Source organism: Chelonoidis abingdonii, chromosome 1, assembly GCF_003597395.2.
Source record: "Chelonoidis abingdonii isolate Lonesome George chromosome 1, CheloAbing_2.0, whole genome shotgun sequence".
Taxonomy (NCBI): Eukaryota; Metazoa; Chordata; order Testudines; family Testudinidae; genus Chelonoidis; species Chelonoidis abingdonii.
Genome location: NC_133769.1, coordinates 146,003,422 through 146,029,277, shown reverse-complemented (window position 1 = coordinate 146,029,277; position 25,856 = coordinate 146,003,422). Strand labels below are relative to the sequence as shown.

The 25,856-nt window shown below is 44.7% G+C and overlaps 2 protein-coding genes across 2 annotated transcripts in view; both read right to left on the bottom strand.

Annotated features, from left to right (window-relative positions):
• Positions 1-2,533: 2,533 nt before the first annotated feature.
• The window catches only part of LOC116820780 (antigen WC1.1-like), a 309,052-nt gene continuing 285,729 nt past the window's right edge, over positions 2,534-25,856 (bottom strand). Inside the window, 1 exon segment of the mRNA XM_075062239.1 lies at positions 2,534-2,950. Coding sequence (XP_074918340.1) covers positions 2,833-2,950 — 118 coding nt within the window. The 3' untranslated portion in view covers positions 2,534-2,832.
• LOC116837054 (antigen WC1.1-like) overlaps positions 6,382-25,856 on the bottom strand; it is a 153,225-nt gene continuing 133,750 nt past the window's right edge. The window contains 8 exon segments of the mRNA XM_075069146.1: positions 6,382-6,533; positions 14,450-14,587; positions 16,146-16,181; positions 16,584-16,898; positions 16,983-17,009; positions 17,012-17,044; positions 18,789-19,103; positions 20,103-20,417. Coding sequence (XP_074925247.1) covers positions 6,382-6,533; positions 14,450-14,587; positions 16,146-16,181; positions 16,584-16,898; positions 16,983-17,009; positions 17,012-17,044; positions 18,789-19,103; positions 20,103-20,417 — 1,331 coding nt within the window.

Below are 25,856 nucleotides of genomic sequence, written 5' to 3'. Positions count from 1 at the left end.
CTTATCCTCCATCATGAAATCCAAAGGCATTAGTTGCAGGCTGGGCTTTGGCTACAAGTAGCTGGCTGTGATGGTCACTCTTACGCTTTCCCAGTTGGCCCTGATGCCTTTGTCTGGCTCAATGGCTGTAGCTAGTGATGGGTGAAGGTTTAGCTGTTTGGCGCAGAGAACCACATATAACATTAGCGTCTGATCCAAAGTGTCTTTGAACCAGGTCGATCCACAAACAAGGGTGGGAAATACAGCAAGACTAGTATCATTGTTGCTGTTCATCTAGCCACCCTGCCAATTCTTCACCAACTGGTTTCTTTCAGCATAATGAATTTCTGCAACACTTTCTGCTAACTTTAGTACATCATAGAAACTCAGTTTAGGACAAGGATTCTTGTGAGAAGGATAGTGCATAGTTTTTGTTACTACAAGGAAGTGAAAGACTAACATACTGTAGTTAGGTATATTTGTGCAACATTCATTATTTTATTTCAGTGTTTATGGAAAACACATTTATTCTTAGGGTAACTGTATTAGGGAGATGTGTGTTGAAACAAGTGTTTGAAATGATGATAAAAATTATATTCAACTGAAAAAAATGAATGGTTGTGCTTGTGGACAGGTGAGGATAAAGGTAAAAGGTTCAGCTTGTGATTGGATTGTCCACTAGAAATGTAGACATGCATCTTTTAAAAACAAATTAACCTTTAGCTACAAGAGTACTTAGAGTCATACAACAGCAGGACCAACACCAACTAAATGATGGCATCATTTACGTACTTTTGATTTTTATGTTTATTTTTTTCTCTCTATATATATTTTTTAATTATTTAGTAAAATTATTGAATACCTTCAGTTTGATGATAAACTTATTTACTGAGGAATACATTCTAGAAAGCATTTCCATAGTAACTGCCCCTGTTACTCAACATTTATACAGTTACTCTATCTATCTATCAATCTATCTGTCTAACTATCTATCTGATCACTAACACTAATAAGCAGTTTTACTTTTTCTTGTTTAAGAATTTCCATTGTAACTGTCCCTGTTCTACTTACAACTTTACTCAACATTTATACAGTTACTCTAGCTTGCGAGCTATCAGAGCAGACAGGCACCTGCATACATAAAACATCATTAAATATCAGTAAAGTTGCTCATTAACAAAAACTCCAAAAAAGAGAAATGAACGCATAAAGGATCCATATAGTTTCCCACTACCATGCAGTCTTTCATCATTTACTTCAATTTATGCTGCTGACACAACCTTACCTTTGCAACATCCTTCTATTCTCTAACTGCGATAAGCTAAGGGATATATGTATAGTATTGTTTTTAAATAGTTTTCTACATAATAAAGATTTCAAACACACATGCAATTATACATGCAAAATAAATATATAACTATAGGTTCCAAAGTTTAGCCTCCCCTCTTGAAGGACACACAGAAAATCCTTTAATGTTCCCACCATAGCCTTCTTGTATCTGTGCAAAGTGTGGGCCATTAATGATGGTCTAGAATCTTGATGGCTCCCATTCATTAGGACAATTGGTTGTAAATGGTCCATTTACCTGCAAGCCTTGCTGTGTTCCTATGAACCAGCCCAGGAAGAATGGAGTGGGTCTCACAGGACATGTGAATATGTCACTTGATACTGGAATCCGTCTTAAAGCTGGTGCTTTTCTATATAGAAGGAGGGGTGTAGACCCAGAGAGACAAAATATTACTACCTTGTGCCAAAACTATAAAAGGGGGTGGAATAGAACAAAGGAGGCTGCCAGTCATGAGAACACCCCTGCTTTCCATCTAAGATGTGTGCTGTAACCAACAGGGACTGTACGAGGGGAAAGGATTGGGCCAGACTAGGAAGGAGTCTAGTCTGTGAAAGAAGCTTATTGAAACAACTCTGAGGGTGAGATTTTACCTGTAATTAGTTTCTTAATGTATTAGGCTTAGACTTGTGTGTTTTTGCTTTATTTTGCTTGGTAACTTACTTTGTTCGGTCTATTATTACTTGAAACCTCTTATAGCCTATATTTTATTCTTAATGAAATCACTTTTGTTTATTATTGAACCCAGAGTAAGTGTTTAATACCTGGGGAAGCAAACAGCTGTGCATATCTCTCTATCAGTGACATGGAGGGTGAACAATTTATGAGTTTACTCTGTATAAGCTTTGTGAAGAGTAAAAGGGATTTATTTGGGGTTTAGATCCCAGTGGGAGCTGAGTGTCTAGGTGATGGAGATAGGTGACCTGCTGAGCAGTTTTGGGTTAAATCCTGCAGCTTTGGGGGCGTGGTTCAGTCCTGGGTCTGTGTTGCAGCAGACTAGCGTGTCTGGCTCAACAAGACAGGGTTCTGGAGTCCCAAGCTGGCAGGGAAAATGGGCTCAGAGGTAATCTCAGCACATCAGATGACAGTTCCAAGAGAGTCTCTGTGACCAAACCCGTCACATCAGTCTCCATCTCTCTCCCTGCAGGCCAACATACAGTTACCCAACACACCTCATGAGAGAAACATCACGCCTGGAATAGATTTTCAAAAAGGGTTTAATAAGAAAAATCCAAAATTCAGAATGAGGAAACGTTAGGAACTAAAAAGCAGGGAAGTTCCAGACTGTCTGATCAATGGGAAATTAGAGGGGAAATCACAGCCCTTATCCCAGTCACACTTATTTCTTGCATTTAAACAGAATTGAAATAAAAAAGCTAATTGAAGTAGTTCCCAGGCAGGGATTGTCTCCAGTACTCCGCATGGCCCTATGAGCACTTGGGAAAGGAAGAGTCTAACCATACAGCATTTACATCCTCACAAGATATTTGATCTGAACCCAGGCACTCTTATATTGATGTCCCAGAGTCGTCATCATCAACATCATCATGACCCGGGTCATGAGGAGGTGGGGACAGGACGTCAGTCTCAGCCCCAGAGGCCCCTTCACTTCTTAGCGAGTGCAGACTCGAGCCTGAAAATAGCAAGGAGGTCACATTACAGTCAATGTATCCATTCTGTACCCATGTGAACTCACATAATGGATGGGCAACATACAGTATGGACTGTGAATCAGCCCCCGCCCACAGTTTTCCTGAGTGGGTCTCTGACAAATTTAATCTATTATATCTCTCTGTTCTTCAAAGAAAACATGTGGGAGGAGATTCTGTCTGTGCTGAGACCTCCCTGGTGTAGGAGAAGTGTGGGGGTGGCAGTGAGCTGGTGATGACTCCCTGATAGGCCACTGGGAGCTGCTGTAACTCCTGACAGCTGATATAGTCCCTAAGGGACCACACATCAGCAGAGAACTGGTGGCTGGGGAGCAGGGTGGGGACCCTAACCCATGGGCCTTGCCTGGACATCACAGATCTCACCTACCCACACAATGCTCGTTCGCACATTATTCCCATCAAGAACGAAGAAATGCAGATTTCATCCCAACCAGTTTTCCCCTGAGGTGCAAAGTGGGCAGCTCAGTCTGATCCTATGCTAAACAGGGGACATTTACATATTGAAGAGAGTGATTTCAAACCTGATGCCAGGCACTAACTAACCACACTCCAGGTTATCTGCTCTTCCCATTACCGGCCCAGGGGGCACCTTGTTGGGACAGGGCACTTTGGGTCCCCGATCCTGCCAACTGGACTCTTGTAACTTAGATGATTTGGACAAATCCATTGAAGTCAGCAGACATTAAATTCACTGTGAGTCAAAAGTGACAAGATAGATCTGGGTATTTGTAGGAATCATGGTACCTCTATAGGAAATCTCTATTATTCTTGATTGTAAGTCCATTTTAACTCAGGCTGCCCAGAGATTCAGGGGGCCCAGGGCAAAGCAAATTCGCGATCCCCTTCATGAAAAAAAGCTTGCAATACTATAGATACTAATTGTTTTGGGGGGGGCCCCTGCAGTTGGCTTGGAGGCTTGGGAAAAATTGCCCCACTTGTCTGCCGCCCCCACGCCCTCCTGGGCAGCCCTGATTTAACTCTGTCTAGGTAGAGGTCAGGGTGTGGATTACAGTCTGGGAGCTTTACAATACTCTGTATTTCAGTGCAAGTAGTCGACAGTGACCTCTAGTGGGCCAGTTAAAGCTCTCTTCCAAGTGAGCTGTTCCACACCCGACTTGCCTGTCCTGTTGCACTCCCAGTTCTGACATTCCCCTATGGCCCCAGTGACTTCCTGGAACTTAGTCCAACCCAGGGGTTCATCGTTCAGAGTCAGAAATTCTCTGGCATATCATAACCATCCCCTGGGTCAATCTCCATGCAGCGAGGAACCCTGAATAAAGATGTTGAATTAATGGAAATGAGGAAGAGGCTTTTCCACTGATAGAGAATAAGCGACATGGTAGGTGTGGCAAACGAGGAACTTCTGGTGTGTATTTTTATGAATGCCACAGTACTAATCTCAGTTTAGCTGTTGATATTATGCCTGCCAGACTGCACAGTGAAATCAAAGGAGGCTATTGGCGGGAGCAACAGGAACATAAAAACTAAGACAGACATGCTCCTCAAGGGCTATGAGGGGAGCTGGAATTGTGGAATGCATTCCCTGCTCCACCAGGCTAGTCTGGGTTAATTCTGCCCAGCCTGTCTCAGGATCAACGGGCAGACTTGGGAATGAGGGGGAAACAGCAGTAGCCAATGGGTAATGTGGTTCTTGGAGGGGGATTCCGGTCACCTCGACGTCTTGAGTCTGGGGTACATCGTTCAAGCGGTCCTCATGTTGTCTTAATCAAATGATACGTTTCCCCAGGTAATCTCCCCCGGAACAGCAACCCTATACTATCTTCCCTGAACACCACCCATTTCCCCAGAGGTTTTAGTCCCATTAAAGCCTGTTGTCTTGGAGTTTGGGCTATTCATCAGAGTCTGTTAGGGGAAGTCACAGGGTGACCAGAGGAAAGGAGAGTCTGGACATTCTGTGATGAAACTATTGTGCCACCTTTCATTTTCCTCAAAAATACTACAGCCCCAGCCCTGCCCCACGCATCCATTACACTTGCCATTTTGCCTACATTGTAACTTCTGTGCACTATTGTAATTCAAAACCCATTTTAAAATGCTTACTCCATTTTGTGGAAGGCTTGTGCTGCAGCCTTCATTTTTGCAAGCCATGCTGTAATTTTATTAGTTTAGTTTAGATGTATGAATGAGGTATGTAGGGTGATAGAATTAACCTCCAGGGCCAGCCTGTCTTGATGAGATAAAGTTCAAATACCAATGGCTGAAGACCTAGACAACAGCCCTAAACAAAGTAAGAAGCATCCACCCTAAAAAGAAAAGGACAAAAGAAACAACAGAAGGAAGATCAAAGCCAACTTCAAGGCTGAAAGTCACTCCTGCAATTGACGGATGATCAGTCCAAACCCAGAGGCAGCGTGACACAGCAAGACCTATAGACTTTGAATCCAAACTAAAAACCTATAAAAAAGAAGGGTGAGATGAGAGACTTTAGGTAACGTTCTGCTATCAACATTGAGGGGCATCGGTGCGCGCCCGACAGAGTCCCGGCTCCTCCTCGTGCCCAGCTTTCCTAGCCAGTTAGCTGCCACGAGCTACGATCCCCAGCTGTGAACTCAAGCTATGAACTCAAGCTACAATCGAGACTGGTAACTATCCAGCAGCTGCAGAACATTTGGAGTGTGTATGTGTGTGTGTGAGTGTATGTGTATCAGTATTAAGGTATTTGCTAGTAGTTATAGATCATAATAAATGTGGCATCTTTGTCTTGACCCCTAAAATGATCCTGTGTAGTTTTGTCTGTACAACACCCCCGACTGTGGGTTTCATTTGAATCCTTTTCATTAATTGCAGAGTGTACTTTGAGTCACACTCAGGGTGTAAGAATCTGTTTAGAGAGGAATGTTATCTTCTCCTCCGGAATGTTGCTACTTCATGGCCTGATCCAGCAGAAAATTATGGCTGATGCTGCTGGTCCAGACCTCCTCAGCCACAGACATAACTCCTATTTTGTTATGCAAGACACTCCCCCTCCCCTGCCTTGTTGCCAGATTAGGCCACCCCCTCCCAAGATCAGAGTCTGTGACCAACCCCCATCATTAGTAGAGAGGACAATGTGCATCTCAACCTCAGGGAGATGCACTGACCATGCCCAGAGTGCCCCACAATGTGCTAAACTGACAGCAGCACCTTCCCAGCTGGTTGATATTCAGTCAAAAGGACGTGAACAGTCACTTTCCTGACCCATAACTAATTACCACCTAAGGCTGCAGGATGTACAGATTGGACCGACTCAGAATGCAGAGTCTGCTAGGGAGGAAACTCATTCATCTCAGTCAAGTAACTGGCTGATCTCTTCACAGACCCAGCATCTGCAGCCATCCAGGACTCACAGGCTTGAAGGCTGCAGTGCTTTAGCTCTAGGTCAGAGCTTTAGAATGCAGAGTGCAGTAGAGATTTTCTCCCTGTTAGGAATGACACACACAGACCTGAGTGATCAAACATCTCCTGCTTCTTTCTCATCAGGTTATAATCAATCTCCTCGTACACGGCCTCAGAGAAAGGGTCCAAGGATCTTCTGGAGCCTAAAAACAAAGGGGAGGGTTTGCATAGGGTCAGAGAAGCTAGGGATGGGAAATCCTATGAGATCATGCAGCCCCTCCCCCGGGGCCCAGTGCAGGACTGGTCTCTACAGCACATTCCCACTGCTCTGTCCAGTTAAGATTTCAGTGTCCCAGGTGACGGGGATCACGTCCCTGTCAAGTTTGTTCTATTGGCTATTTCACTGTCATTAAGTTTATCTTAATATTCAGCCTTAATGGTCCCTACATAAATTTATCCTTTTTCTCCTAGTACCATGCAAAATCATTCCTCTCCTATCCTGATGCTCACACCTATGGGCAAAATAGAACTTGTACATGTACTGCCTAGAGACTGTGTGGGGAATAATTAGCTAATATTTGTGCAGTGCTTTAAAAATGGAAAGTACAATCTATATATCTTTTTAGGTGACAAATCTGAGGCACTGTCCCTGATTGAGGTGTGATTAGAGGAAGTTTTGGAACAAATTGATGAACTAAATACTAATAAGTCACCAGGACTAAATAATAGTCACCGAAGAGTCTGAAGTGACTCAAATATGAAATTGCAGAACTACTAACTGTGGTATGTGACCTATGAGTTAAATCAGTTTTTGTACCAGATGGCTCAAGAAGCGATCCCAGCAATTACAGGCCAGAATCCAAATTTACAGAACCAGACAAATTAGTTTAAACTACAGTAAAGACAGAATGATCAGATATATAGATGAATACGATTTGTTGGGGAAGACTAATCATGGTTTTTGTAAAGAAAAATCATGACAACAATCTACTAGTATTCTCTGAGGAGGTCAACAAGCATGTGGACAAGGGGGATCCAGTGGATATAGTGTACCTAGATTTTCACAAAACCTTTGACAAGGTCCCTCATCAAAGGATCTTAAGAAAAGTAAGCTGTCACGGGATAAGGGAGAAGATCCTCTCATGGATCAGAAACTGGTTAAAAGTTAGGAAACAAAGGGAAGAAATAAATGGTCAGTTTTCAGAATGGAGAGAGGTAAATAGTGGTGACTCCCAGGGATTTGTACAGGGACCAGTGCTGATCAACATATTAATAAATGCTCTGGAACAAGGGGCAAAAAGTGAGGTGGCAAAATTTGCAGATGATACAAAACTACTCGAGATAAAGTCCAAAGCAGACTGCGAAAAATAGAATGGGGTTTCACAAACCTGGCTGACTGGGCAACAAAATGGCAGATGAAATTCAGTGTTGATAAATGCAAAGTAATGCACATTGGAAATAATACCAACTATACATATAACGAATGATGGGTCTAAATTAGATTTATTGGACAACAAGCTGCAAGAAAGACATCTTAGAAGGTCATGTGGATAGTTCTCTGAAAACATCCACTCATGTGCCAGTGCAGTCAAAAAGATAACAGTATACGGAGATGAATCAATTAGGAAAGGGATTAGCATTAATAAGAGAGAAATATCAATATTGCCTCATATATATAATCACATGAGTATGAACCCATATTTTTGAAAGCTGCGTGAGCAGATGTGGATACCCATCAGAAAAAGAAGAATATAAATTTGGAATTGGATAAAATTCAGAAAGGTCTTACAAACAGATTAGGGGTAAGAAGTTACGCTTGCTCTATATGAGTAATAGGAGTAATTTATGTGACTGGTGGGAAGAAAGTTAAATAAGGAAGTGTTATTATTATATCTTTCTTTCATTAACACAAGAATAGGAGTCATCGTCAAATCGAAATTCATTAGGCAGCAGGTTTGAAACACATAAAAGGAAGTATTTCTTCTACAACCCACACGTCATGACACCTGTGGAACTCTTGCCAGAGGAGGTTGTGCAAGGACCAAGAGATATAATACAGGGGCCCGCTCAAAAAAGAACTAGATAAATTCATGGAGGATAGGTCCATGCTACCATAGGCGTCATAGCCCAGCAAGATGTGCAGGAATGGTGTTGCCAGCCTTTGTTTGCCAGAAGGTGGGAATGAGCGACAGGGGATGATCCCTTAATGGTTACCTGTTCTTAATCCCTCTGAGCAACTGGCAATGGCCACTGTTTGGAAGACAGGATCTGGCTAGATGGACGTTTGAGTCTGCAGTATGCGCCCGCTCTCTTATATCTTTCTTAAGTATAATAGGAGTACATGCGTATCACGGCAATCTGGAGTGTAGTGCAGGATGCATAATACACAAGACTGAGCTGATTAGATTTAACTAGCCATGTATCTGTTCAGCAACACAGCAGCACAGGCTACTATCCATGACATCCCTTGCCTAGTAGCCTGGGTGGATACCTCGCAGTGGCTAGCACCACATTCACAACCCGAAGTGACACAACTTACAGCCTCGGAGACTGTTCGTATGGGATAGAACGAGAGCGGCATTGTCGGAGCATTTCTCCTTTACGTACTCTCCTCCGCGTATTACATGGATTTCTTGCACTTATTCTAAATGACATCTCCAACAGTATCTGGGTTTTTCTAAATACTTGCAGTCACTTGAGGTTATTTCCTCTAGACGAGGCGGAATGGCCTCCCTCCTCACTTAGAGTGAGGGACCACTAACTCCTCCTGGTGGGCGGAGCCAAACCTCTCTGCCCCTCGCATGGAATACCAGGGCATGGATACATGAAGCATAGCGAAGGCCTTGACAATTCATATTGGAGAGGTGGGAGCCAGGGAACTAATAAGAGACTTGCTGCCAAGTATTCCTGTAAGTGCCACCAGATTAAGCAGCACATTACACTGGAGCTCTGCACAGTGAATAGCTATAAGACATGTGTTTGAAGTCTTGGTGGTGTAGTTTATTTATGTTTGTTTGTTTGTTTTTCCTAGTGTGTAAGAAAACATCAGACACTGAGGAATGCAGAGACACTGCCAGAAGGAGCCTTCCAAAACTGATTTTTTATACCTGAGGCTTTTTAATGTTGAGAGACATAGAAGATAGAACGGCACATACTGGGGCAGTGACGCATAAGAGTCCATCCAGCGCCAAGGCCTGTCGCTGACAGTGGCAATGTCATGTGCCCAGAGGGAGATGAACCTACCTTGCGGGAGGGTGGTGGGGTAGAAGATCAAGTAGATACTCATTGTCCTGCACATCCATTCTCCACGCTCTGACAACAGAGGGTAGTGGACACGCATCCATTCCTTTACTACCATGCCTAGCTAATAGCCATTAGGAGATTAACGTCCATGATTATCCAGTTACTCTTTTTAAACGTGTCTTATAAAGTACTAGTGCCTTCACATATCCTCCTTCAGGTATGTAAGTTTTTCTCAACAGGATGACGTGTGCAGTGTGAAGATGAATCCTTTTATTGTATTAAACCTGCCCTGCCCATTACCTTATCATTTGGTGGCCCCTAGTTTCTTATATTAGGAACAAGTAAATAACTTTTCCTTAGCCACTTTTTCCAATCACTCATGATTTTATATACCTCTATCATATCCCCCCTTAGTCTCCTTTTTTCCAAGCTGAAGAGGCCTAGCCTCTTTAATCTTTCCTCGTATGGGACCCTGTCCAAACCCCTAATCATTTTAGTTGCCCTTTTCTGAACCTTTTCTAGTGCTAGAATATCTTTTTTGAGGTGAGGAGACCACATCTGTACACAGTATTTGAGATGTGGGCGTACCATGGATTTATATAAGGGCAATAATATATTCTCAGTCTTATTCTCTGTCCCCTTTTTAATGATTCCTAACATCCTGTTTGCTTTTTTGACTGCCTCTGCGCGCTGCCGGGACATCTTCAGAGAACTGTCCACGATGACTCCAAGATCTTTTTCCTGACTCGTTGTAGCTAAATTAGCCCCCATCATCTTGTATTTATAGTTGGGGTTATTTTTTCCAATGTACATTACTTTACATTTATCCACATTAAATTTCATTTGCCATTTTGTTGCCCAATCACTTAGTTTTGTGAGATCTTTTTGAAGTTCTTCACAGTCTGCTTTGGTCTTAACTATCTTGAGCAGTTTAGTATCATCTGCAAATTTTGCCACCTCACTGTTTACCCCTTTCTTCAGATCATTTATGAATAAACTGAATAAGATTGGTCCTAGAACTGATCGTTGGTGAACACCTCTAGCCACCCCTTTCCATTCTGAAAATGTACCATTTATTCCTACCCTCTGTTCCCTGTCTCCAGCCTGCTGCAGAACTCTGGAGCTGGACTTGCATCGGGGAGGATCCTGTCCCCAAAGGAGACCAACCCTGGAGAGAAATTGCTGGGAATGCCATTGGGCAATACCTCAATGAGACCAAGAACCTGGACACTATGGAACCCCTCACTCAGACGCTGGTAAGAAGTAGCCCAAGGAAACTGGACTTTGGTCCCATTTCACTGTCAAAACCCAAGTCAACATATTTTAGTTGGATCCCTGCTGACTCAGTGGAACAGTCCACCATTGTTAGGGCCCTGGGCTAGGACACAATGAAGTAGGGTGCACCAACGTCCCCCATCCCCTGCTGCTAGACCCATCCCTGGGGTGGCAGCTTCCCACCTTAGACCAAGAGGTCTGCTGTCTGCCAGAGCCAGGACATCAAACCTGCCTGTTTGGTGCTCTGCCTTGCCTGAGGGCCTGAATCCCTAGAGTGTTTGGTGCTCCCTGCTCTGCCCCACCCAAAGAGCCAGAGCCCCAGACTGTGTGTTTGCTGGCTGCCTTAGCCAAGAGGCTTAGGCAATGCCTGCTCCCTGCTCTGCCCTGCCCAGAGGGCCTGAGCGTCCCTGATAGACCATTAACTGCTGGGTGTCCCAGCCAGGATGCTGTGGACTACAGACTGCTTATACTCCACCCCGCCTGGACGACTAGAGCCCTAGATTCCTGATCACCGGCAGCCCTGAGAGGAGGCTGCGAGCTCTAGACTGTTTACAGATCATCCCAGCCATTGGGACCTGTACCTCGGTGCTGTTGTCTGACACAGAAAGAAGGAGTGGGTTCCCTCCCCACTTGAGAACAAGGGACCACTGCATTTCCCCTTTGTATTATTTCTCTGTTGTCCCCACTAGTCTCATCTCCTCCCAATTTACTGTCATCTGAACTGGCTACAGAGCTTCCCTGCAGGAGAGGTACACACCAGATGTGTTCACCATAAGATACCTTAATTGTCTGCCAGGTATGGCTGAAGTTAGCTTAAACAAGGTGTGTTACACACATAGTGCCACCTAGTGGGTGAACAGTATAATACAGTTTAGTCTTCCATTACCTCTCCCCCTTTGAGTGCTACATTCTTACCATTTACAAAATTTACACTATCATGCTTTCTTTGTTGTTTTCCATAGATCACTCTAGTAAATGTCTCTTGTTAGTATATGGGCCTGTCTCTTAGCCTAGGATAAAATTTTGGGTCTGACTTTTGATACTTTTATATTCTCTTTACTAATATGTGTGAATAAAGAATGAAAACACTCTGGGTTGCTTCCAGATGGGGTTTATAGTGCAATGAAAAGAAATAAGGAAAGGAGTTAAAGTGTTGCTGGGTATGGTGGGAGTTTAATATACAAGCATGCACTTGAAGACTGCCTTGACCCTTATCTCAAGGCAAGGTCAAACAATCAGATGGGAGGGGCAAGAGGGGTCATGGGGAAGCATAAGAAACACTAAAAAGGCAGAGAAAAGGTGACCCTGACCGAAACATAACCTTACTCTTTACCCCTCCCATGGGTACAAAGGAGGCAGTACCAAAGTGTCTATACTCCCAATCCTCCAAAATGAAACATAGTCATAAATGGTAAGGGGTGGGACCAAGGCCGTGCACTATAGGTATAATTAAGCCTGCTAAGAAAAAGGACAGGGAAAGTTCTTTGGCGTACATGCTATGGATGTGCTTGCTTGATTAACCCCAATAAACACTGCATTGCCTGTACTTGGACTATGGGCTTCTGCTTTGCATGATAAGAACCAAGAGTGGGGCAAGGGAAAAAGCCCTAATATCTGTCAGTCATACTAGTTTTCTAATTACCCAACCCAAACAAGTAACAACTTGGTCATCTGGCTTTCCATTAGTTGCAATGACTGCCTGAGGCCTGTTTGGAATCTCTGAGTTTTCCTCCTCTTGTTTTGCATCTGACGTGTAGAGTTTGCTCTGTTGATTGTTCTTTCTGAGGTACACTGTATGCTCCAGCATTTTATCTTGAGTTTATTTGTATTGGGTCTCCTTTCAAATATCCCTCTGTCAAGTTCTTCCACTTTTCTCATTAGGCCCACCATGACTGCCACTCTGAAGTGGAGAATGTCATTGGCCTTTGACCCTTTGATCACATGCACTCGGAATGAGAAGTTATTGTCTTTGAAAGATATTTCTGTGGTGAACTGTCCCATGCAATTCAGAATTCCTCCAGGGCTAGTCAGGGCTTTGTCAGGTGACTTCATCTCTGGGAGGGGTTGAAGCTGATTGTAAGGCCCGTATGAGATGACTGTTACATCAGCTTCTAAGTTAATTTCAAAGTCAATAGTGTTTTTCTGAATGATCAGTTTCACTCTCCAGAAAGGCTCTGTATCATCACATATGATAGATCCCAGAAACAATTTTGCAAATTTGACGCCATCAACTCAGGATTAAACAAAGACTGTGAATGGCTAGCCAACTACAAAAGCAGTTTCTCCTCCCTTGGTGTTCACATCTCAGCTGCTAGAAGAGGGCCTGCGATTCCTCACTACTGACTTATACCATCCTTTGTTATACTCTAGAGATGATTTCTTAGCATATTTATACCTGCCTCTGAAATTTCCGCCTACATGCACTCGATGAAGTGAGTATTCACCCATGAAGCTTATGCTCCAATACATCTGCTAGTCTATAATGTGCCACAGGACCACTTTGTTGCTTTTTACAGATCCAGACTAACACAGCTACCCCTCTGATATCTGAGCAATATTCGTACTCAGAGAAAATATTAACAGTGTTCTTTCAAAATTACAACTGAACATTGACATTAATACAGCTTTGAACTTTACTATTCAGAAGAAAAATGCTGCTTTTAACCATCTTAATTTAAATGAAACAAACACAAGAAACAGTTTCCTTATTTAGGTCTAATCTTTTTTAACTTTTCTCTAATGTTTTAGTTGTTTACATTAAGACAGTATTGTACTGTATTTGCTTTTTTTGGGAGGGTAAGAGGCAGGGGGAGGTATCTCTGGTGCTGCCTGGTTGCGTACCTCCAGTTCCAAATGAGATGTGTGGTTTACTGGTCAGTTCTGTAACTTTGGGCTTCCAGTCTATGCAGTATGCATCAAACATAGCCAGAACCCTTCCATAGTCATCTTTGTGACTATCCTCAGGAAAATCAAAGGATTTAAAGAAATGTTCTGTTTGCTTCCAAATAGCATGAACTAAACACCATATCTCAGTTTCCTTATGGAATTTTATAGCAATTTGAAATCTTGCAAAATGCTGCTTCTTGTCTGTCAATTGTGAAGGTCTGTGAAAGCTAAAGTTCTCTGGAGCAACAAAGAGGGAGATGTTGATGAAATCCTCCAACCTGTGTTGCTTTTTTTTTCCTGTCTGCAACCTTCATTGCTCCTTCTTCTGCCTGCAACTTCTGTTGCTCTCTTCCTTCTGTTTTTCTTCTCTTCTGGCACTGCTTAACTTTGGGCACCATGTCACATACACCTTGTACATGGCAGGTGGCAGGGCTGCTATTAGCAAGTCAGGTTTCTGTACCAGATAAGGACTGGCTACAGAGTTTCCTTCCCAGAGAGATACTCACCAGATGTGTTCACAATAAGATCCCTTAATGCTCTGCCAGGCACGGCTGAGGTTAGCTAAAGTAAGTTGTTACATGCAACGCCACTTCATGGCTGAACAGTGTAATACAACTTAACCTTCCATTACACTATCAATGCCCCAGCCCCCTTAGGCACAGCTCCTCCTGCTATTTCAGAGGCATTTCACACAGTGACACCAATGAAAACCCACCTCTGTACTGTGCCCTGGCACTTCGCACCTGCGCTCCCAGGATGATTAAGACCAGGCAGAGCAAGGCCCCCAGGATAATGCAGATGACCACAGGCATCGTGACTCTCCCACTGTCAGTCAGAGGACGGCGCGGGGGAGCTGGATGGAAATGAACATGCAACAGGGAGAGATTATCCTGTGAGAGTCGGTAGGGGGGGAGGGGACAGGGAGCTCCCCAGTCACTCATTGCACGACCCAGGACAGAAGGGTAACAGGCTGGGACACAGTCGGGGGCAGCTCACAGTCTGCTGTTTAAATCACGGGCCTTGCCCTGTCAGCTGGAACCAGCAGACAGAAATCATCAGGCTCAGCAAGGCCTGCAGCTCCCACCCAGGTGTCATTCGCCCCTAGATTTCACAGGCCATGTGTAAGGGGATTGTTGGCCCCTTACTAAAACTCAGTGGGGTTTTTTGGTTGGCTAGCTCCCAGTACAGGAAGGAGGGGGAAGGTTCAATGGGAAATCAGGACCCTGAGGCTGACAGTCCCCAGGAACAATGGGGAGAGACCAGTGCTTCAGGTCAGCCTGACTGACAGGGTGGATAGGCTAATCAGGGAGTCAGGAGGCTCGGGGGTATCCTGTCCTCCCTGTGAGCTGGAATTGCCTGGAACATAGTGGGTCTGAGCTAATGAGAGAGCAGGGGCCAGAGCTAAGCTGAGAAGCAGAACTGTTCCAGTCAGAGAAAACCAGAGAAGCAGCCCAGGGTGAGCAGAGTCACAGAATCAGCCTACAGGGGAGACCTGGGCTGGGAGGACAGCTAAATCAACTAGATCCAGAGAGGCCAGAAAAGCAGCCGAGGGAGCTGGAGGCAGAGCAGCAGCAGTCGTGCTAAGGCAGAGTGGAGCTGGAGCTGGGGCTGGAGCAGCCTGAAGCTGGGTGCGATGAGCAGCTGAGGAGAGTGAAGGGGCCCTGAGCAGCGGGCCCAGCACAGGGAGACACCTCCAGCCAAAAGGCCTTGCAAGCCAGACCTGGAGTGGGATCATAACCCCAACAGGGCAGAGGTGATGCTGGGAAGAAGGGTTCTGCCAATTAAAGCATGAGGGCATGTGGCCACCATCAGAGCAAGTGTCCCTGCAGCATAGCCAGGGCCTGAGACCTGGGACTTGTGAGGAACAGAATGAACTTCCCTTACACTCCAGAGATGCTGGTTGTGATGTCCCCGTGCCACAGAGCAGGCTGATGTGTTTTCCTTTAACCTTTCCCATTTTTGTCTTTTTTTTTTAAAAAAAATAATTGCTGTTTAATAAATTGCATTTGCTTTGAATTGTATGTAATGATCAGTGGGTCAGGGAAGCGTCCAGTACAGAGAGGGCCCCTAGGAGTGGTGACATCTTAGCCCCTGCCCTAAGTGACCACAACAAGGTTGGGGGCCAATCCTGGGCCCAACCTTGTTGGTGTTATGAGGACTCTGCCACAAAGGAGGGTGGAAGGGGAGCCATTGAGGTCAGGCAGGCCTCTGGGTAAAGGAAGTGGGAGGACTCAGATTCCTTCATTAACCCACTTCACCGGGGTTCTGTACAAGCCAGGAAAATTCCCCACAGTAGTGGGGACATTCCCTGCTTACACATGGAAGGGAGCTCCTCTCTTAGGCTGCAGCTTGCAGCTCATCTTCTGTGACCCAGCACCAGGGAAATTTGATGGGACCAGGGGATGTTTTACCTGTTCTACTTAGTGATGCTGTCGTCTCTGTCACACCTGAAAAGGGAAAGGGAGAAGAGTTGGAGTTTGGAGCGAGGGGGAGGTGACGTATTTGTCACCGGAAAGCATCCCTCAGAGTCCCTGGGTATCTCCGGATGTCACTTCTACAAACTCCCTCAGAGCAGCACAGGGTCTGTATGTTAGTGATTTAGGGTCCACGTCCCCCTGTGCTGACTAGTAACAAACCAGCACACTGGGGTCTGTGATGGATGCAGGGGCTATGTGGGCTGATGCCTGAGACAATCTGACCCCACAAAGGTTCCACCTCACAGCATCCATGATGCTCCTGTACACAGAAGATGGGAGGGCCTGGTCTGTGACCAAGGGGGGTTGGGCAATTAGACCCATCCTCCTTCCGGAAAATTACAGCATGTAGCAGAAACGTCTCCTCTCACTCACCTGAGCAATTCACTCCAACATCTTCCTTATGACCACAATTGCTCTCACCCCAGGGCTTGGCAGGACAGTCCCAGAGAGATGACTCTGTCCCTCGGCAATTCAATGTTTCTACCCATATGGGACCAGTCCCCTCACCGAATGCAGCCTCGCCTGGGACTGGTACAGCAGATCCACAGCCCAGTTGTTTACACACAACTTTGGCATCTGCCATGTCCCAGGAGTCATCACAAACTGTTCCCCAGGAGCCACGGTACCAAACCTCCACTCTCCCCGAGCATCCGTCCTCTCCTCCCGTGACGCGTAATTTCTCCTGGTCTGGAAATGCAGAAACCTCACGTTACTGGGACAGCTGGGAAAGTCCTTAGGGACCAAGAGTGAGACAGTGAGAAACAGAAATACCTGTGCAGCTTGTCGAGTTTGGGCATTTGCAAACAGCATCTGAGGTGGTTTGTCTTTCTTTCCTATGGAGAGAAAATGATGAACTGAGAAAAGTGTGTGATGTAGGAGAGAGTAGGGTTTCTCTGTACATTAAACCCCTAAATTTCAGCAATTTTATAGACTTAAATCTAAAATCTAGTTTGTTTCAGAGCTAACAGATTTGTTACTCAGCGGATTTTCTGGCTTTTGAAATCTTTATGCAGCTTCCTGCTGGTGTGTGCATTTGGGGTTATCTGAGTATGTTCCATTCACCCTGTGTACAGCTGCTTCTGGCCCTGTCTGAAGCTAAACAGATTTGTCAGCTGAAACTCACCCACAATATTGTGGGGATTCAGAGACAAGAAATGGTGGTATTACAATCGAGACCAAAATGGGACTTTAGATCTGAAACAAACTCTCACTTACATGCACAGATACAGACACACTTCTCGGGAATTCTGATCCTGACTTAGATTTCACAGCCTGGCGATCAGGAAGCAGGGGCTGCAGCAGAGCTAGTCTCCAGATAGTTAACAAGCGCAGCGGCCTGTATTCTGCTGCCTGACTGGTTGTACCGCCTGACTGGTGGGAAGAGTCAGCAGTCCAGCTCTGGCCAGAATCCAGCAGCCACAGGAGCCATTCAGCAACTGCTGAAAGCATTTCCCACAGCTAGGATACCTCGTTTTCCTGTCTTGTTCCTAATCTTGCTGTTGCCTTGACTTCAGACTTACCCCTTGCCTTGCTCCAGGTAACCTGGTCCTGACACTGAGCTCCGATTCCTGACTTTTGCCTTCAGCTCTGGCTCTGGCTCTGGCTCTGACCCTTGGCTCCAATTTCTGGCTACCAGCTCCTGCTCTAACCATTGGGAATGACTCCTACTTCAACCACTCAGCGTCCTATTCACTGGCATTGGGCCCATCTCTGATTGTTCATTCCAAAAGTATAGCCACAGAGATTCCCAAATGACGCTCATTAATGGGAGGCATTTGCAGTGGCGCTGGAACAATTTTTACAGTTAGGGGCTGAGAGCCAGTTGTCCCCAAACTTTTTACCTTGCCCCCCTTACCCATGTCCATGCCCACTCTCCCCCAAGCTGGGGCCAGGACTGGGCCATGGCTCAAGCGGGGGGGGCGGGGAAGACATGGATAGGGGTAAGGGAACTGAGACTGGAACCACAGCTGGGGGCAGGAGCAGAGACCTGCTTCTGGGGCCAGCAGCAGGACACCATGTGCGGGACCAGTAGCAGAGAGCAGGGCCAGCAGCTGGGACCCCATACTAAAACTGGGGGTGCTGAAGCACCCCTCACACCTCAAGTTCCCCTGCCTGTGGGCATTTGTGGGGTCTCACTAACTGATTGCACTGTATAACACACAGCTTGTATAAATAACTCCATGTTTGTTTTCCAGGGGCTGTATTCTCATTCCAAGAATGGACAATGAAACCTTTACTTCACTAGGATGGTGGTGAAGCACTGGAATGGGTTATCTAGGGAGGTGATGGAATCTCCATTGTTTGAGGTTTTTAAGGCCTCGCTTGACAAAGCCCTGGCTGGGATGATTTAGATGGGGATTGTTCCTGCTTTGAGCAGGGGATTGGACTAGATGACCTCCTGAGGTCTCTTCCAACCCTAATCTTCTATGATTATATGATATGTCTGTCAGTGCTGCGAATGTAAGACTGTCTATACTGAAAAGTAAATATGGTCACAATTTCTATCACACCCCCTTTCAATGAGTTAAACATGTAGAGGATGTGAGCATGCATGCGCACAGAGAGTTTCAGAATTACCACTGCAAGAAATATGGGTCTCTTCTGCGCGGTTATCACAGGACTGCTGTTTCCACATGCCTGATGGGCACTGCCAGAGGGAGCTGTGCTGCTCACTGCATGCAACATGGTCCAGCCACGTGGGACCAGAACCTTCTCCATATGCAAAGTCTCTTGCAATCTGCCCTCCGTCCCCACACTTCAGCTGTTTGCAGACAATTGCTGCAGTGACTCCAGGCATCCCATTGGAGCAAACACTGCCCCACGTCCCATTGTAGAAAACCTCCAGCCGCCCAGCACAGTCATTGTCGCTCACCAGCCTCAGATCTGTGAATTCTAGAAGGAAATGCACAAAAAGGGAATTTAAATCGTCTGATTCTGAAATGACCTGGTGTGAAGAGTGAAATCCCAGTGATCGCTAATGTTCCTGTGCATCATTCTGCAGGAGCAAGTATCAGAGAGCATCACTCTAAGAATGGGACACTCTTCTGGATGCCACAGGCCCATTAGAAATACAATGGTCACCTCTGAAAAGTCACCAGTTCCCAGCAGTTACATACACCGATACCTGCAATACAGCAGTGACTTCCCTCTCAACACTAGAGAAATGCAGCGATATCTCCAATACTCCTGGGTGGGAACATATGGGAAATGGTGACTTTCTAATCACGACCCCAGTAGGTAGATAAAAGAGGAGAGTGACCATATTTTCTTTAAAAGGGAAAACGGAACACCCCACGGGGAGCCCAACCCCAAGGCCTCCATTCCTCTCCCCCCATTCCCTCACATGAGGTCAGCCTAAGCCCACCCTGTCTCCCATCCCCACAGGGACAGCCTGAGGTTCCTCTACCCTCTCGGTATGTGGGCCGGCCTGAGCCATCCTGACACCCAGGTCAGCCCTAGGCCCCCTTCTTCCCTCCTGCACGCAGGGCGGCCCAAGACCCCTGCTGTCCTTCCGTGCGGGGCTGGCCCAGACAAAGCTGCTATCTTGAGTCTGCCCTTCAGCGGAGGACTGGTGTTGCCACTCGCCCCACCCCCACATGTTCCTCCACATCCCGCTTGGGGTCATATCCCACTTCTTTCGCAAAACTGTGCATTTGTCCCATTTGCTCTTGACGACTCATGATCACTTGGAAAGAGCAAATGGGACAAATGTCCAGATTTTCAAAAATAGTTGGAATGGCCATGACAGGCTTAAAAAAGGGACCGTCCTGGCCAAAACTGGGCAGCCTATAGAAGAGACAGTGAGGTAGAGGCTCTATCATTCTCAGTTCTCTCCTCAGTTGTCTGCCCCCTCCATTAAATCCCCTGGTAACCAGCATTCCTGGACCACACCTGAGCAGAGAACTCCCGCGTCCTCTTTGTGTCTGCAGTTGTGCTGACCCCAGCCTCTGGAAGGACACTCCCAAAGTTCGGATTCATTCCCAGAGCAGTTCACATCATCCAGCCAGATCTGCCCAGATCCTTGCCCATAATGAGCAGAGACAGTTGCATTGAGGGCATGTCCACATCCCAGTTGTCTGCAAATGACATTGGAGTCTGACAGATCCCAGAAATCATCACAGACTGTCCCCCAGCTGCCATTGTAATAAATCTCCACTCTCCCGGCACAGCGACATGTCCCATTCACCAGTCTGATCCGCCTGCTCCCTGCAGGGATAGATCCCAGCTGTTAATATGCAATATGAGGATAATTAAACAGCTTCCATGCAAATCAAAGATGATGCTACAATGGCTGAGATATTGAAATGCTTTTAAAAATCTGACTTTAACAAAAAAGACAGAGAAGAAGAGCAGTTGAGTAAGGAAACAAGGAATACTTTTTACAGAGCAGTATTGATAAACAGCATGTTAGTATAAGGGCCTAATTCTGAATTCCTTACTCTTCAGAGCAATCCTTAAGGGACTCATCACATGGCTCAGAGTTATTTGTGAGACAAACGGTTAGCGGAATCAGCCCCTGCTCAAAACCTTGAATATTTTCAAACAACTCTTAAATGATAAGCATCAAGGTGTTCAAGGAATTATTAGGCAATTAATTTATCCAAATCCAAATGTTCTTTTCAATTGTTGTAGAATAGGGAGGGTGTGACACTGTCTGACCAGATCATGCTAGAGTGTATTTAGATCAGTTCACATATATAAATCAAAGTAATGGTTAGACGTATAAGGGTCTATTCAGATATTTAAACTTTATGAAAACTAGTGGAATGTTACTGGTATTGTTTTTGCTTATCTATTCCTGTCATAATGTAATGCCAAACATGTACATGGCAAAAACACTTGTAGCTAAATAACACATCAAATAAAGGATTTAAGGACTTTAACAGAAAATGCTAATTTCAAAGCAAATGTCCATTATGCATGAGATTGGAGGTCAAAAATCTAAGTGCATTTCTCACTCCCTGTCATCAAAGGAAAAACCCACATGGATAGAGAGACTGTCAGCTTGTTTTCTGTGAGAAGAAGATATAAATATAGATTCAAAGAAAGATCCTGTATCTCTAGGCTGTTTGGATTCTAACAAAGAAGAATAACTGAATGAGAAAACAGAGATCCCCAAATAAAGGGAAAGAAAGGCAATTGGATCCATGTGTCTACAGTAAAGTCCCAGACACCTAGAGCCTAATTCGATCCTGCTGAAGTCAACTGTGACGCTCCCACTGACAGAATGGGAGCAGGAATGGATCCATAATGTGCTGTAGTTACCCTGCAGTTGGAATAGGCATGAAAAATGCTATCAGTGCAGTAACATACAGTCCATGATATAGGGACATAAAATATTTGTTACTTGTTTACTTTTACGGTGGAACCTTAATGTAAATAATATATCAGCAAAAAGAACAATAGAATTATACTGTACAATAGTCATGTACAACCAAAAATCCCATCACAGATTCCTTTTTTCCTTTTCTTTTCCTTTAAATGAAGGAATACTGCACAGTTATAGGATTAGGATTTAATAATGTTATGCTATAACAGCAACTTTGAAGTATTTCCTAAGGGACAGAGGGTGAGATCCACAAAGGTACCAAGATACCTAATTGTGTCTTTATAAATATATAAAGTATAAATCATTGCATATTTATTGAAGCAGAGATATGACTCTCCTACATCCCAGGTGACTGCCCTGGCTACCAGCTAGAATCAATCTGTAATTTTTTTCCGATTCAGTGACTGATTAGTTGAACAAAGTGGAACATTTCCAGCTGAGTGACCTACCCCAGCATACCTGGTAGCAGGGCTTCCCAAACTTGGTTTGCAGCTTGTTCAGGGTAAGCCCCTGGCGGCCGCAAGATGCTTTGTTTACCTGAGCAACCACACATACAGCCTCTCGCAGCTCCCAGTGGAAGCAGTGGTCCAGCCTGCGCTGCTTCCTGCAACTCCCATTGGCTGGGAACAGCAAAACAGCCACTGGGAGCTGCAAGCAGATACTCAGGTAAACAAAGCATCTTGTGGCCCATGAAGTAAGTTTGGGATACCCTGCCCTATACTCTATAGTTGCTAGGACACTCACCTGTGTTCACTTCCCTCCTCTAAATCAGGCAGAGCAGGGTAAATGGGGAGATGAGAGAGCTGACCTGGCTTTCATGCCTAGCTCCAGGAGTGGGTTCATGACTGAGATACCTGAACAGAGATAGGTGCCTACCTCTGACCTGTGTGTCAGGGGCCTGAAGTTTAGCTCAATGACAGTTAGGCGTCTAAATAATTTTATGTATCTAGATAAGGCATAGGCAAACGTTTTGGCTCGAGGGCCATATCTGGTTATGGAAATTGTATGGCAGGCCGTGAATGCTCACAAAATTGAGCGTTGGGGTGCGGGAGGGATGAGGGCTCTGGCTGGGGGTGTAGGCTCTTGTGTGGGGCTAGAAATGAGGAGTTCAGGGTGAAGGAGGGTGCTCCGGGCTGGACCGAAGAGTTTGGAGAGTGGGAGAGGGATCAGGGCTGGGGCAGGGGGTTGGGGCACAGGAGGGTGTCAGGGGTGCAGGCTCCAGGCAGCGCTTACCTCAAGTAACAGGGTCATGTCCCACCTCCAGTTCCTCCTCAGAGGCGCGGCCAGGCAGTTCTGCATGCTGCCCTGTCCACAGGCGCCACTGTTGCAGCTTCCATTGGCCATGGTTCCCAGCCAATGGGAACTTCGGGGGCAGTGCTTGCGGTGTAAGCAGCCTGCGGAGCCCCTTGTCTTCCCCTGCACGTAGGAGCCGGAGGTGGGACATGCCACTACTTCTGGCAGCCACGTGAAGTGGGGCAAGTCTTTGGCCCCACTCCTCAGCTGGAGTGCCGGCGCGTGGCAATCCCGGGATCCCACTCCCCAGTTGGTACTCGAGAGCCGAAATAAAACATCTGGAGGGCTGAATGCAGCCCTGGGGATATAGTTTGCCCACCCCTGATCTAGACCCTACTCCCTTCTATAGCATTTCACTGCTGGCAAGTTTAGGTGGATCTCTGTTCATTTTTCTGGCTTCTGGTGCCTAACTCTCCATATGCATCATATGGGGAGCTGGGTATGTGACTCAGGGCTGAGGATTCCATTGGATGGCAAGGCACCTAGGAGTTAGGCCTTGCAACACCCAAGTTCCTTCGGGGATCTTGCCTAGAGCTGCTATCCATGGCAGTCTTGGTCAAAACAGGCTGTATATGATTTTCTTTTCTTACTTTTGTTTTCTGATTCAAGACAGCACATTTTTTAAGACTTTAAAATAAAGAAGCCCCTATATACATTCGAGCTGCTTGGAAATTCATCCTTTTTCCCACAAAATGTGAATGACCATGAATATTTTTCATATTCTGCAAATAAATTAGGGTTTTTCATAGTTCAAGCAATTAAAAAAATTAATTGTGAATAATCATGCTGTTAAACAATAATAGAATATCATTTATTTAAATATTTTGGATGTTTTCTACATTTTCAAACATATTGATTTCAATTACAACACAGAATAGGAAGCATACAGTGCTCACTTTATATTTATTTTTTATTACAAATATTTGAACAGTAAAAAAATGAAATAAATAGTATTTTTCAATTCACCTAATAAAAATACTTTAGTGCAATCTCTTTATCATGAAAGTTGAATTTAAAAATGTAGATTAATGTACAAAAAAAAACTGCATTCAAAAATAAAACAATGTAAATCTTTAGAGCCTACAAGTCCACTCAGTCCTACTTCTTGTTCAGCCAATCGCTCAGGCAAACAAGTTTGTTTACATTTACAGGAGATAATGCTGCCAGCTTCTTATTCACAATGTTATCTGAAAGTGAGAACAGGTATTCACATTGCAGTGTTGTACCCAGCATCCAAGATATTTATGTGCCAGAAGTGCTGATGATTCATATGTCCCTTCATGCTTCAACCATCATTCCAGGGTACGTGAGTCCAACCTGATGACGGGTTCTGCTCAATAACGATCCAAAGCAGTGCAGACCAATGCATGTTCATTTTCATTATCTGAGTCAGATGCCATCAGCAGAAGGTTGGTTTTCATTTTTGGTGGTTCAAGTTCTGCAGTTTTGGCATCAGAGTGTTGCTATTTTAAGATTTCTGAAAGCATGCTAAACAACCTTGTCCCTCTCAGATTTTGGAAGGCACTTCAGATTCTTAAACTTTGGGTCAAGTGCTGCAGCTTTCTTTAGAAATTTCACATTGATACTTTCTTTGCATTTTGTCAAATCTGCAATGAAAATGTTCTTAACGTGAACAATATGTGCTGGGTCATCATCCAAAACTGCTATAACATGAAATATACGTCAGAATGGGGGCAAAACAGAGCAGGAGACATACAATTCTCCCACAAAAAGTTCAGTCACAAATTTAATTAACACATTTTTTTTTAATGAGCATCACCAGCATGGAAGCATGTCCTCTGGAATGGTGACCGAAGCATGAAGGGGCATATGAATGTTTAGCATATCTAATATGTAAATACCTTGCACTTCTGGATACAAAAGTGCCATGCAAACGCCTGTTCTCACTTTCAGGTGACATTAGAAATAAGAAACGGGCAGCATTATCTCCTGTAAATGTACAGAAACTTGGTATTTTTAGTGATTGGCTGACTTGTTGGCTCAAATGTTTTACATTGTTTTGTTTTGGAGTGCAGTTATGTAAAAAAAAAAATCTACATTTGTAAATTGCACTTTGATTATAAAGAGATTGCACTATACTACTTGGATGAGGTGAACTGAAAAATACTGTTTCTTTTGTTTAGTATTTTTACAGTGCAAATATTTGTAATCAAAAATAGTAATATAAAGTGAGTACTGTATATTTTCTATTCTGTGTTGTAATTGAAATAAATATATTTTAAAATGTAGAAAAATATCCACAAATATTTAATAAATTTCAGTTGGTATTCTATTGTTTAACAGTGTGATTAAAACTCCAATTAATCATGATTCATTTTTTTAATCAAATTACTTTTTTGAGTAAAACACATGAATTAACTGTGGTTAATCAAGAGCGCAAGTTTTTCAAAAAAATCTGAATATTTTCAATGAAAACAGACTTTTTGTGAAAATTCGTAATCTTATTTTGAAGATTTTTCACAGGAAAAAAGTTTTTCTGAAATTTTTTGAACAGCTCTATACATAGAAATATAGGAAAGAGCGAGCGAGAGAGGTTGCTATAGTGCATTAGCCATATAACATGGCTGTGCTTTGTTCTGTATATAATATATTTTAATTATAAATGGGTCACAGTTTGAACCTCAGATCCACATAATTTCAAGGACTGCTGAGATCACAGCACAGGGTGGGGTGGAGGCAGGCCCTGGGATGGGTCATGTTCCCATTGAACAAGGACAGGATATCTGTAAGATTTTCCTATTATATCACCTGAGCAAATGACACCGACATCTTCAGGAATTCCTGCCTGGGCTGTCTCAAATGCGGAGATGTTGCAGAGAGTCAGACGAGTCTCATTTCCTGAACACTGGACTCTTCTCAGCCCCACGGGGCCCGTTCCTCGCTCAGACTTAGGGGGGTTATAAGCTTTCTCAGCGACTCCGCACTGGAGCTGCCTACACACCACGCTGGCATCGTTCATGTGCCACTGGTCATCCAGGACTCTGCTCCACACACCCTGGAGG